Consider the following 14105-nt stretch of genomic DNA (forward strand, 5'->3'; position numbering starts at 1 on the left):
ATGAGGCTAATGTCGCAATGACCATGGAAGCTCATGCACTGATTAGCATTGCGCATAATGCATGCCTAAACTAAACATATTTATTAAAGCCTAAGAACATTGCATAGCTAAAAACAGTAGCAGCAGCCATCTTGAAGCCTGGATTTTGTCTGTTGTCCATTTTTACAGATACTATTACTGTGTCAGAAAACACAAACACATCTGTTTGAGATTACTCAACAATTTGACACTGTTTGCAGCAAGTTACTTGTTATATCAGCCTTGTAGCTTCAAGCTAAAAAAGCAAACTTGACTTGACATGCCAAAAATGACTACGTTTAGGGTGAGGGGATTTCTTTGTGAGTGAACAAAATCTCAGTGAACAGAGTTCAGACTTAAAAAGCTTTGTGAATGAATGATACGGCGAGGCTTTTCTCCTGTATAACCTTTATACACAATCATTCACTCACCAAACAACTTCCTCAGCCCTCCAACTCAAACACCAATCCATTTTTTTTTTTTTTTGCAGGAAGTAGGACCACTGCACACCAATAAACATTTTTGGATGTGTGTTAGTAGGCATCATCATTTATCCTGGCCAGAAGTCAAACGGTCGTCTGTCTTTGCTTATTATCCCGAGCTGTAATCAGGAGATCACTCGGAGCCGGTGCCATTCTGTGATCTAGAGAGACCAGTTCCTGCCCAGGGTTTGCTCGAAGCGGATACTGCTCTGTCCTGTTTATGCGCCTAACTGCCGCTCCCTCACCACATCAAGACTGGCCTGACGGGCCGTTTACAGGGCAGCACGTGGGAGCAGCACAGGGAAACAGGGGGCTAGCGGACAGGACCTTCATACGGCCTAAAAGACTGACGAAGAAGGATGGTGCCCCACACGGGTGCCAAAGGGGCTGGCTGTGGGCAACCGAGTGCAATCCTACACATATATACATTATGTCAGTCTACACCTACAGCCTTTGCTTAAAATATTTACAGCATGCTCATAAATTCCACAAATTACTTTTTGTAAATGTATGAACGTTTAAAAAGCAAAGACAAGTTAACGTGAACCTCGGCTATCGGATATTTAAACCGTCGTGGTCAGCAGTAGCTATTACACACAGGGTTGATTTCCTGGAAACAGATTACAGCCACAACAGCGCCACAGCCACCCCAGGATTAGCACAGAGTTTACTAACACGCAGCACAGTAAACGGATATGCAGTACGTTTCAGTGGGGGCGCTGTTTTTATTCAAAATCCTTTGTTGTTATAGTACGAAAAACTGGCCCGCAAGCTGTGGTAACTGTATCTGCACTGTTATTTCATTCAGCAGATTTTTTCATTTAAACTGTGATGTTTAAGCTTCCCCTTGTTTTGCTGATCTTCCTGTGTAATGTATTTTGAGACTTTGGGGTTAAAATTAAAAATGTTAGTTACATAAATTGAGCAAGATTTCATTTGCTCAGAAAAAAAACACTTATTTTACTGCAATTACTAATTATATTTATACAATTAAAATAAATGTTATAGGTCAATGTATGTTTAACCATTCCTATACTCTCCTCCTGTCAGCCCAGTATTATTTGTAGTTGTCTTCCAATATGGTTTAATAAATCAAAACTTCATTATGTTAGTGAAATGGAATGAAATCTATGCAAAGGCTGGAAGTATCAATGAGAAATCTGGAATCAAACATTGTTCTTCAAACTAGCCAAAACTAGCAAGAAAGCAACTACTACTTTTTATCTTACTTTTTATAATAATTGTAATAGTGATTTTACCCCTGGTCAAATGACGTTTTGTTGAAATACGTGAAAATAAGTGAACATATTCTCTACAGAGCACACATCTGCACATTTTAATACACAATTACTGTTTATTGCTGAATTTAACAATCAAACTTGTGTCAAAGTTATGTTAGATTTTTTATAATATGTTAAAATAGAAACTATTCACCAAACTTTCCAGATGCTATATTTAAGTGTGTTCTCTGTAGAGGATGTGTTATTTATATATAAATTCAGTTATACAAACACAAAATACAAACACAAATATACATACAGTAAAACACAGAAGCATTAGAAGAATACATTTAGAACATAGGTATAAATCCAGCCATCACATGGATAACACACAGACACAGCAATTACAATGTATTGTTCATTTATTTGCAATAATTCTAAGATTAGTTTTCCTGAGCGCAAAAAAAAAAAAAAAATCATGCAACCCAAGAGGATAAGCGGTTTAGAAAGCGTGTGTGTGCGTGTTTGGATGAATGGCTTTATAAATCACAGATTTTTGGATCCTTTTTACACAACATTTTCAACAACAGACTGTTAAAAAGGTGTTTGTGCTGAAGTCTATGACTGTAACCTAGTGGACCAGAGAGATGAGTTTTCTCTAAACATCTCCTAAACACACACACACACACAAACAGACATGGGAAATGTGTGCGGATGTAAAGTAGTGTGCAAAAGTCAGAGACCAACGTTGATGCTATTAAGTACAAGTTATTTTCTCAATTTTGGGGTGGGGGGGTTGGGGGGGGGGGGTGAACATTTGCAGAAAACATTTAACATAAAATTACACAGAAGTGAAACTAAATCCATCACATTTTTCAGTTCTCAGAGGATCCACCCTTTGACCTTTTTGTGAGACTTGCTTCATTTTACAAAGAAATCTGTACGGCTGTTTTCCCACACCTACAAAGTTCAGTCTTATAAGTTGGCTGCATTTTCTGTTTCTCACGATCCAAATAATCTAAACACATTCCATGATATTTATAATCTATTCTCTGTAACAGCTTCTTGAACACATGGTTTCAGACCCACAACACGAAGTTGTTTTCTCACAGTGGAAGCATGGACAGAAATCCACAGGTGGTTTTTTTTTTTAGGTCTGAAGCAAGAGCAGAGCTTGATTTTCTCCTATCAAAGAAAGACGAAAGTGCTGGGCTACCAGGAAAGACCTGGGCTACCAGGTCTTACATGGTTGTGGGGAGACTCTTACTCTTTAGCTCTGGAAACTTTTCCCATTAACTTTGCCCTTCTTTATGCAAGCGGATTATTATTACTTATTCTTACACTCAGAAATCTCTTAATAACTTGTACTTAGTGGTCATTTTGACTAGAAGTGAACTAAATGAAGGATGGCCTCTTACTTCTGCACAGCACTGTTTGAGCTTATGTTCGTTCTGTGTTCATCCAGTTGCCAAAGAAGAGTGTGTGATGTGGTGTATCTCCCCCTCTAGTGAAATGGTTGAGGGCAGTTTCTATCTGTGTACAGGCAATCTCTCAACTGTGCTTGTATGAGTCAGCAGGATGAGGAGACGCAGTACAAGTAGATCTATGAGTCAGAGTGTGTAAGATGTGTCCATCGAGGACTGGGGGAACGAACACACACACACACACACACACACACACACACACACACACACACACACACACACACACACACACACACACACTTTGACCACTCCACTCTGTCCTGCTCAAGCCCCGCTTGCTGATCACTGCAGCACATGCGTGTTTGGAGAGTTGAATAGAGAGTCTAAATACAGTAATGTGTGATGGAGTCTCTGAGGCCCTCCTACACTCTGCCTCTTTAACATAGTGATTCTCCTCTCTCCACTGATGTGCTATTCATACCTCTCATAGCTTAAGTACTGCTCTGTGTGTGTGTGTGGGGGTGTAAGAGGTAAGCTACTCCTTGCTACTGATATGGCTAGTTGAATGAGAACGGGTCGTCCGTAGGGCCTTTTTCTCTGAAAAACCCATCAGTAACACCTAACCACTCTGGGGGAGTCTAGCACATAGCTCGGACACAAAGGCCAGCCTGCCACGTCCTAATGTAATCAAAAAATCAGAATTAGCGCTAATAGGTGACTATTCTGGGCACTTTTGGTCTTGTAAATCTTGAGGAAAAAAAACTCTGAAAACATGACTTTAGACAATCGCAATAGTTTAAGTTCATTAATAACAAGATCTGAAAGCACCTGCCTCACTGGAGCAAGGCAAGACCAGCAAGAGCAGGCAAGACTGGCAAATTAACACCCTGCTGGACACAATGTCTATAAAAAAGTACCTATATTGGTAGAAGTACCTATAAACTTTTAATTAAACTTCAGTGTAATTTCACAGAAAGTGTGGAAGAACATTTTGGAATGCAAGTTGTGCTTCAGAACTCTTCTCCAAGTAGATGAATAATGACATTCGCAAGTGCATTGAAAAGAATATTCAAAGTGAACTCAGCGAAAAATCTTATATGGTCATTGCATATAAATGTTGACTTTGCAACTGAGACCTAAACATAGAGTGCAACCCTCTTTTGGAGCCTGTGCATGTGATGTTAGTATATAAAGACGTATGATGTGTCCACCAGCAAAATCTGACCCAACGCCTCTGACCTTTACATTTTTACATCAGGCTTTATAGGGTCACACATCGCACACTGTATTTTAGCAAGTTCTTTTTCTTGTAAATGCAGCTGTAAATATTGTCATGCTGTGATAGGAAAGAGACCGCCTCCTTTAACTAGCTCAAGTTTTATGCAAAATACAGCTGGTTGCTTTAGAAGGTGGCAGAGAAGCAAACACTGAGCATTATGAGGCAAAATTGCACCCAAATAAAACCTTCTTCCAGATTTCTCATGTACATTTTTACAGATGTAAATGTAAATTTTTAAAGATATACCAAAACAAAGAAAGCTAGCTAACTAGCTAACCATTTTTCTGACGACAAAGAAACTGAACACAAAGGCTTCATAATTATGACTTTGCAAGCAGGACTATCAGCAAGAGAGGAAGCCCCGTTTCATCTGCTGTGAGCTGAGGCATCTGACCCCGTACTGTGCAAGCAGCCAGCACAGGCAGCCCTCTTCTCTCCTCTTACAGTCCATTCAGTCCCTCCTACTCTCGCTCTGCTCTGACAGTAAGGCGTCTTTGTCAGTCGCGGTGAATGCACCCTGAGTGATTCACACTAGCTTGCTCGCTAATCAGATTACACTGACGGGGACCTAATAGGACTCAAAATCCACGCTAATGCAGGAAAATCGCAAAGCAGTTAGTTCTCTTTTTGAGCTTTCCTGACCTGGTAAAGTCAGAGGGGAAGGGATGGATTTGGTGGACAGGCCGTGAGACCTCATATGACTCCCTCCGTCTTTGGAGCTGCGAAGATTAGGCTGGTTTTACGTACAACCCCAGCAAAGCAGCATCCACAGTCCACAAGCTATTAACCCATAGAGGATGCAGTTAATCACCACGTACCATCTTATTTCTCGCTTGTATCTCTGGATTTAACAATTTCAATAAACATAATTTGTGTTTGTAAGTGGATGAAGAGACATTCAGGGCACCCCTGGTCAATGACATGTTTTGGTGAGTTTCTAAGTGAAAGTAAATTAGCACATCCTCTACAGCCCATGTATCAAACACAAGGCCCGCGAGCCAGATCAGGCCCGCAAAAGTATTTAAATTTTTAATATTTTAAGTATTTGCCTAAAATGTAAAAGTCTACTAGCAGTGCCAGTATTTCACTGCTGAATTTATTGTGTATTGTCAACAAACGATGGCCAGTTCGGGTTACAGCACAACATTAATTAAAATGAAATAACTTTTTTTTCTCTGGTCCACAGATTTGTTGAGACTTTGTTAAAATATTGTCCTTTTAGTGTTTGAGTATAACTCCCCTGCTCTACAGAGAACAAACTTAAATACGGAATTTTTCCGTAAATGTTGAATGTTCTATTTGCAGTTCAACTTAACTGACAAAAATATCAAACAAAACTTTTGCAAAGGCTCTATATGTTTGTTTTCCCCCCCATTACATTAAATTCAGCAAATAAACAGTAACTGTGCATTAAAACTTACAGAAGTGTTATTTTTACTAAGAAAATCAGCATAATGTCATGTGACCAGGAATGTTCAAACTTTAGCATACAACTGTATCTCATACACACAATCATTAACTGGAACATGCAGTCATGGCTGCTATCACTGGACCACAGTAATGAAAATGACTATTTCTGAAGCATGGACAGTTTCCAGTTTTCATGTTCAGGTGAAAATAGTGTTAAAGGAATAAACACATTCTGATGAAGCTTCTTGTCCACTGATATAGCTAACAACATGCACTGCTCTTTAAAAAGAATAAAATCCCTTTTTAGGGAAAATTTGAGAAAATTTCACAAAAGGTCCAAATGTCGACAAGACTGTCTCACAGCGCTGGTAATAATACATTTAAATAGCACCGAAATAAGAGGAGGAAGTAATAATTTTAGACTACATAGAGTTAGAGAGGAGAACACTATGACTGAACCTTCCACCCACACTAGAGCAGCTCTTACTGCTCAATCATGTAAACATGTTAAAAACAAGGTATTTTTTTCAAAACTTCAAGAACATTATGTCTAGCAATACTGATACACACAGACACAGTCACAAGGTTATAACTGTGTAAACTGTGTGACGTATTCTTCCACTTAAAGGGGAAGTCCACTGATTTTTCAAAATTTGCATTCATAATTCACTCATTAAGATGAGAACCAAGTCATACAGAGGGATTTGATGTAAAATGCTCCATTCAAGAGAATCTCACTCAGAAACTCACTTTTTCACAGTGGTGTTTATGGGAACCAGATGCCCAAAGAGTTCAAATGCCTACTGACAAAGTCTTCACATGAAAAGACTATGAATTTGCTGCCTGATGTCTGAGACATTGTTTTACAATAGTTCTGAGAAGAGCCTGTACTAAAAATCCATTTTCCAAGCCGCTTGTACTAAAAATGTTTTTAAAAAACAATTTCTTTCAAATTGGTCACTAATCTATTATTATCAACCACAGAAAACGTACGTGCAGGTTCAGTGATGATTTCAATGGTAACAGAACAGGCCAAATTTAATTTCTTGTGCACTGAAACATTTCACATCAAATCTCTGAATGAATCTGTTTAGATCTCTGCAAAAATTTTGAAAATATGGTGGAATTCCCTTTTCAAGTTCATCAATAGTGAGACTGAATGTAGTGTGTAGTACACACACACACACACACACACACGCAAAGTAAGCCAAACTTCCTGAAGAGTCTGAGCTAAAGCAGGATTGTGGGGGTTAATCACATTACAGACAGGAGGAGGGCAGGGAGTGTGTGTGTGTGTGTGTGTGTGTGTGTGTGTGTGTGTGTGTGTGAGAAGGAGACAAAAAGAGGGAACCGTGTGAGCACAACATTTCTATGAGGTTGTCAGGGTTAATCACATTAGATCTGGGTGGAGAGAGTGAGTGAGGATTACTGGGAGAGAGAGAGAGAGAGAGAGAGAGAGAGAGAGAGAGAGAGAGAGGGAGAGGAAGAGAGAGGGAGAGGGAGAGGGAGAGGGAGAGAGAAAGAAGAGACAGATCTTGGCACAAGACGTGATCTCGAATGTCTGGAAACCACCTTGAGAAATTGTGGGATAATGTGGGTGGGAAAGTAGACTTAATGTGAGAAATTTCTTAATCAATAAAGCGTCTCGTGAAGGTGGAGCTCAACGTAGGGGACGATGGTGAGCTTGTCACCGTTATCCATCGTTAGCCCATGGATGTGATGTAAATTAGCTGAAAAGTCCCCCCCAAAAACTCCAGTTAAGCATGTAGGTGTGAGTCATGGGTGGAGAGATCACTACATAGGTAAAACTAAGTATTCGCTCAAACAGTTCCATTTGCTAATAACAGCATTTTTAGTAAACCAGCTCACTTTGCTTGTGTTAGCGACTGTACTCTCCATGTTAAAAGTGCATGGATGGGGCAACCATCTAAGTGTTGGCCCTCTCATAATTGGCCAACAATCAGCCCTGCGATGGACTGGCGACCTGTATCCTACGACCCGTATCCTGCCTTCTGCCCGATGATAGCTGGGATTAGCTCCAGCACCCCCCGCGAGTCTGAGGGAGAAGCGGCTTAGAAGATTGTGTGTGTGTGTGTGTGTGTGTGTGTGTGTGTGTGTGTGTGTGTGTCCAACAAATCATAAGCAGTCAGGGTATCAATCACTGAACACCTTAGCGAGTCGTCAGAGGAACGTTCTGATAATTCTGCATACAGCATGAACACTGAACACTCTCTTTTATGTCATTAAATATAAGTTAATCATGTTGATTTATAGTTTTGCACAGTGTAATATGCAGGGGATCTTGTGTGAAAGAAAATTAAATTAAAACAAGAAGGTGAGATTATCTGATAGAGGTAGATCAAATTCATTCGCATTTAAAGATGTTTCTATAACAAACAAGGTGATATAGGGCTGTAATAATGTGAATGAAGCTTTTTAATTTAGTCTGTGAAATAACTACAAAAAAATAGATCTGTGATAGAAACATCTGTGATGACAACAAAGAACCTTGTCCACATGTGATATATGACATTTTCTTGCACTGCTGACTTTCCTTTTAGTGTATTCATTTAAACAACAGGATCTGAAAAAGGAATGGAGGGACAGACAGAGGGAATTGTGGCCTGTACAGTGACCACTGGGCTGCATTCTTATGTTTATGTGCTTTGCTTCAACTCTCTCTCTCTTACTCACATTAAATGGGTGCACACAACATGCGCCCCCAGCCTCAGTCCCACTCACCTGCACTCCGCTGAGTCTCGAGGCTGAGCTGGAAATAGCTGATCTATGGTCTCTGTGTCTGTGTGTCTCACCTGTGCTCGAATGAGAGCCTCGAAGCTGGGCTGAAAGTAGTCGATGCGGCTGTTGTAGAATTTGGGCATCTCTTCCAATAGCTGCTTATTCTTGGCTTCAAAATCCTCCCTGACTGGCCTCAGCTCCTCACGAGCCTAAAACAGACACACACACACACACACACACACACACTCTTTAGCTACTACAACAAGAGCAGGTTTTCAGAGCATTCCTGAGAGGTTTGTCATTAGAATAACATTAAGGAACTAAATACCATTACCCTGAATAGGATGTGGAGGCGGTGAAGACGAGAGATACGTGTGATGCAATCAGAGAGAGAGAGAGAGAGAGAGAGAGAGAGAGAGAGAGAGAGAGAGAGAGAGAGAGAGAGAGAGAGAGAGAGAGAGACAGACAGACAGACAGACAGACAGACAGACAGACAGACAGACAGAGAGAGAGAGAGAGAGAGAGAGGAATAAAAGAAAAAATGAGAGGGAAAAGACAGAAAAAAGGAGAATGAATGAGAGAAAAAGGAAAAAGAATGAGCGCATGAATGTAAGGGCCAGAAAGAAGACAGAGGCCAGAGTGAAGGAGAAAGAGAGAAAAAAGGAGAGAGCAAGGGAACAGGAGAAAAAATGAGCAAGCAAGAGAAACAGAAAGAAAGAGATGGAGGAGGAAGAGAGAAGTATAATGAAGACAGAAAAAAAATCAAAAAGCGAGCAAGAACGGACGAGACAAAGAGAGAATGAAAGAGAATGAGAGTTTGAGAGAGAGAGAGAAAGAGAGAGAGAAAGAAAGAAAGAAAGAGAAAGACAGAAAGAAAGAAAGAAAGAGAGAGAGAGAGAGAGAGAGAGAGAGAGAGAGAGAGAGAGAGAGAGAGAGAGAGAGAGAGAGAGAGAGAGAGAGAGAAAGAGAAAGAAAGAAAGAAAGAAAGAGAGAGAGAGAGGGAGAGAAAGAAAAAGAAAGAGAGAGAGAGAGAATCTTAGAATGGAGACCTTTGGTAGAAGGTGATGTGTTCCAGGCACATGAGAGAAAATATATGTGAAAAACAAACACATATTGTTGGCATTGCTATACTTTTGAAGACTTTCACGGACTTCTGCAGTACTGTGACCAATACTACACCTATGACTACACCTAAACCTTACCTCATCCTCATCAACCAAAACACAATCTTACTGCTCATTTAGTTTAGTTTGAAATGTTAAAATGGCCACACTCCACTCTCTCACTAAGTGCTGAAGACAAGCACCCGTATACACAAACACATCTTACATACATATAGCACTTTATCTGCTGCTTGTTTAGCTCTACTCTCTGTGGCCCTGATGAAGCCCAGTCTCTCGGTGTGTGTGGGCGGTCAGCTCGTATATGTACGACTCGTGTGTGTGCGTGTGTGCTGACACACCTTTGTGTGTATGCATATACATTACAGTGACCTTGAAGTATCTGACTTGGAGAGCGAATGCTCATTCTCTCGTGTGGGGTCTTTGTGAGTTTGTATGTGTATATATGTATGTGTATACACACACACACACACACACACACACACACAGAGCCCAATTATCTGGCAGCATGTGCGGCGACGGAGCCTCTTGTAAAGTGCGGTAGCGGAGTTTAGAGGCTGCCTCTCTTGCGTGGGTGCACACGCTCACATGTGTACATGCGCTCTGTCTATTTCTGTAAAAGGCTCCAGTCAGCATCCCCTCAGCCTCTTTCGCTCAACTTGTTGCGCAGCGCTCCGAAAAAACGCTGGCAGCGCATCAGAGCACGGTGGGTCCGATCAATCTGCCGAAGCCTCCAGAGGCGGAGAGGGGCTGCCTGCAGTACAGGGAACACAGATACAGCCAGACCAGAATAACCTGCCCCTATGGACGAGTGCGGACCACCAGCGTTCGGAGCCCATGTAGAAAATGTTATTTTAAAACAAACTAAGACGCGCCTCACTGGAATCCTAACAGAGCTGTTTAATGTATGAATTACATATTCATGCTCCACCCACAAATGCATTGTACTCAAGCAGCTGCTGCTCAGTAGGACATGCTTTATTGGGTCCAGTTTCCCCAAAGCTTTGTACTATTGAGATCATCTTTCTTGGTAGAGAGAGTGTTCAAAGTGATGCTCGCTCTATCATTTCACAAGGATCTTGGCACTGCTGGGACACACACTTTTGAAACCCTTTATTCTTCTGGGTTGTGAGGGGTGCTGGACAGAAGCCACGAAACACCCTAGACAGGTCGCCAGTCCATCACAGGGCAGACACACCGACATACACAACAAACACTAGCATTCTTATTTTTGTTAAAATGACCTAAATTTTAATTCCAAATTTTCTGAAAGGTCGCAGCATCGTCTAGCTTCGATTAGCTACGTCATCGTCCAGCAAAGTCGTGCATTTCCAGCTATGAACCAATATTACGTAGTGTCTTTAAACAAGTATCGCCAGAATTTCTCATTATGTTGAATGAGATTTTAGCCAATGTTTCCAGAACTGGTTTAACCTACAGCAGAACACATTTGTAAGCAGAGCATGAACACAGCCTGCGTCATTTATCGGCAAAATAAATTGGATAACATTCTATAGGAAGACATGCTACTGTATAACAACTTGCACAAAATGGCAGGCTTTTAAATCAACATTGCCCAAATCTACTGAAACTGAAAAAAATCTAATCAAATCAAACTTCACTGGTCACACACAGTATAATGTGCTAGTCAGTATAGGCTCTCTTCTTTCTCATGCTTACATTTGCTTGTTCTTTTTCTGTCTCTTTCTTCTTGTCTGTCCTCTCTCTCTCCTTTCTCGCTTGCTCATCCAAAAACATGTGGAAATCTTTATATGGTAATTAAGATAACTGCAAACTTCTCTTCCCTGGAACTACTGTCACACTCTATCACAAAGAACTTGGCATAAAACAAACGTTCTAGTCCTGGGAAATGATAAATATTTCACATTATGTAAATAACATGTAACATAGAAATGAGTGAATAAATGCCATTTCAACTTTCTGACTTTGTTCAAATGGCCATAAAGCCTTACAGCAACAGCAATGCGTGTTTAATATAGTGATAATAAATCTGTTGATCACTTAAGGTTTTTTTTTTTAAACCAGTGTTATGATAATGCTACTCGTTTGTTCTTCATGGTATGTTAGCACAGCACAGTACTTGATTGTGAGGTCCGCTCTAGTTTAAATACATTAAGTTCATGAGAGGCATGCAGGTAACATGTTTCACTTTTTTATTTTAAAGTCATTCCTCCTGTAAGGCCTTGAACTTATATATATATATAAAAAGTCCCAGTTCACCTCTTGTCCCTACCACTTAGCCCTACCCCTCTTTTCTGCGCATTCACACCTTGGGGTAAGGTGTCGTGACTGTTGGGACAGATGGGGTAGGGCGAAGGGTTAGGGTTATATAGCGCTTGTATTATGGTCTTTTTATTCACAATAAGCATAAAAAAAACAGTATGCTGAAGACCTGGTAGCTAGTCAGCTAAATTTCCCATTCCACCTTAAATGGAACAAATGGGGCCACAGACGTTAGAACTGCTGCTCCATTCAAGGTGGAATGAGAATCTGGCGAATAGCTGACTTCAGCTTCACATGACTGAAGAATTAGGGGGTGAGTGATAAACAATCACCTTCCCCCTCCTTGAAGGCATATAGTTCCCTAAATGTAACTAAAGCCTAGCAGTGAGGTTGCTGAACTTTACCTTGACTGGTCGGGGTAAAAATAAGAAATGGGCCAAATTTGGCCAAGTCTGTCTCTTATTATTGGATCTTTAGCCTGTTAGCTTTCGACTACCCTGCTCAGCCTACTCTAGTGAGGGCTGAACATATCCAATTACACATAATAAATTGTTAACCTATTAAAGAGTGTATGTTAGAAGGATCCAGTGATGTTCAACTGGTAGTTCTTCATCTGGCTATATTTATGGGCATGAATTAACACTTAAGACTGGACAGTTATCAAAGCAGTTATCAAAAAACCTTATATGTAATGTCAATCGCTGCACTTTCTTGGGGGATTCTTTCAGCTTCACTCAGCTGTAGAGAACGGTGAAAATGCAAACCCAGAAATGCCTCAGAAACATTTAATGGGGCGTAAAATGACACCTTAAAAATTAAGCAGACGTTCATTGACTTGGCTATAACAGTAACACAAAACACTTCAGTTCCCCAACCAAGAGCTCGGCCACAATGTTGAAATACAGCGGTCATGTGAAAAATAAGGTGGGCCCATTAAATTTCATGTGCACTGGCTAAAGTGCACTGAAACACAGCAACTATATCTAATGAAATTGATAAGACCCAAAAAGAACATACCATTTAAAAATAGGGTCCAGTTGTTTTGGGTCTTGTTCTATACCACGGCCTGATGTCAACATGCCGATTTCCAAGACATCTATTAAGCCTAATCCTGGCCTAAATGGAGAATTAGAATGTCTATTTAGTCTACGTTTAGACTTAGTCTGGTTTGGAGAAACTGGCCCAAAGTGTCTGTAGGTTAACTATTTTAGTCCAGTCCCGTGTATAATTAGCCACACCCTTAAGTACCAAGTGATATAACCTACAATTGACTTTAATATCTTTATTGGTTCCCGTCATACCAGGGCGGTGGAGCCAGTGGATCGTACCTGATGGAGCTTAACCATGATGGGTCCCGTCTTCTCCTTCTCTTCGTATTTCTCCACTTTAGCTTGCAGTCTCTTATAATCCTGCAGAGCCTGCTCCCTCCGCTTCACCGCCATGTTCAGACTGGGGAACACACTGCTGTATCTGAAACACACACATACAGTTCTATTGAGATACGATGTAAGACCATCACAACAGTTAAGAGCCTATAGTACATACATGATACAGGTTCCAATCCAAATTCTGATAAAATTATACAGATTCCATTATATCAAACCGTGTTTTACTGAGTGATATGCTTATTATTTAAAGATGAATTCTTCAAATTGCCAAGCAGATACAATACAAAATTTTTCAAAAATTCACAGTGCTGACAGGATCTAGATGTCTGAAGACGGCTTTTAATGATATATCGCTCTGGCCTGTACACACACACAAAATATAAGAACCCTAGCGTGTCGTGACAGCTGTGTCTACATCACTCAGTTCACAACAATAAGTACAAAAAATAAAAAACCTTCAGCAACTTCATTATTGATTTTCATAAAGTCCTATACAGCTAAGCGCATATTCTTAAAAAATTCCGCCAAGCTTTGCGGCGATGTCGCGGATCAATACTAAACATAAGGCATCAGTAGGTGAAGCCAGTGCTTTGACCTGGTCTGTGTTAAATACACCGCTGGCCATATTTCAACATTACCACCTAATTAAAACCACACAAACAGCAAATGAAAATGTAATCTTTGGGTGAAAATCCTGCTCTCGGGAAACTAAAAATAGGAGAAAAAAAAAACTCTCGGCTGTAACTTAGCAACAGGAGCGGGTGGTTTGGTTCGAGGCCT

At 40.6% G+C, this 14105-nt stretch overlaps 1 protein-coding gene across 1 annotated transcript in view; it reads right to left on the bottom strand.

Moving 5' to 3' along the window:
- The window catches only part of bin3 (bridging integrator 3), a 77339-nt gene that overhangs the window by 7247 nt on the left and 55987 nt on the right, over positions 1-14105 (bottom strand). Inside the window, exons 7-8 of the mRNA XM_017696349.1 lie at positions 13266-13407; positions 8647-8781 (exon numbers count right to left, since the gene is read on the bottom strand). Coding sequence (XP_017551838.1) covers positions 8647-8781; positions 13266-13407 — 277 coding nt within the window. The remainder of the gene's footprint in view (positions 1-8646; positions 8782-13265; positions 13408-14105) is intronic.

Source organism: Pygocentrus nattereri, chromosome 29 (genome assembly GCF_015220715.1).
Source record: "Pygocentrus nattereri isolate fPygNat1 chromosome 29, fPygNat1.pri, whole genome shotgun sequence".
Lineage (NCBI taxonomy): Eukaryota > Metazoa > Chordata > Actinopteri > Characiformes > Serrasalmidae > Pygocentrus > Pygocentrus nattereri.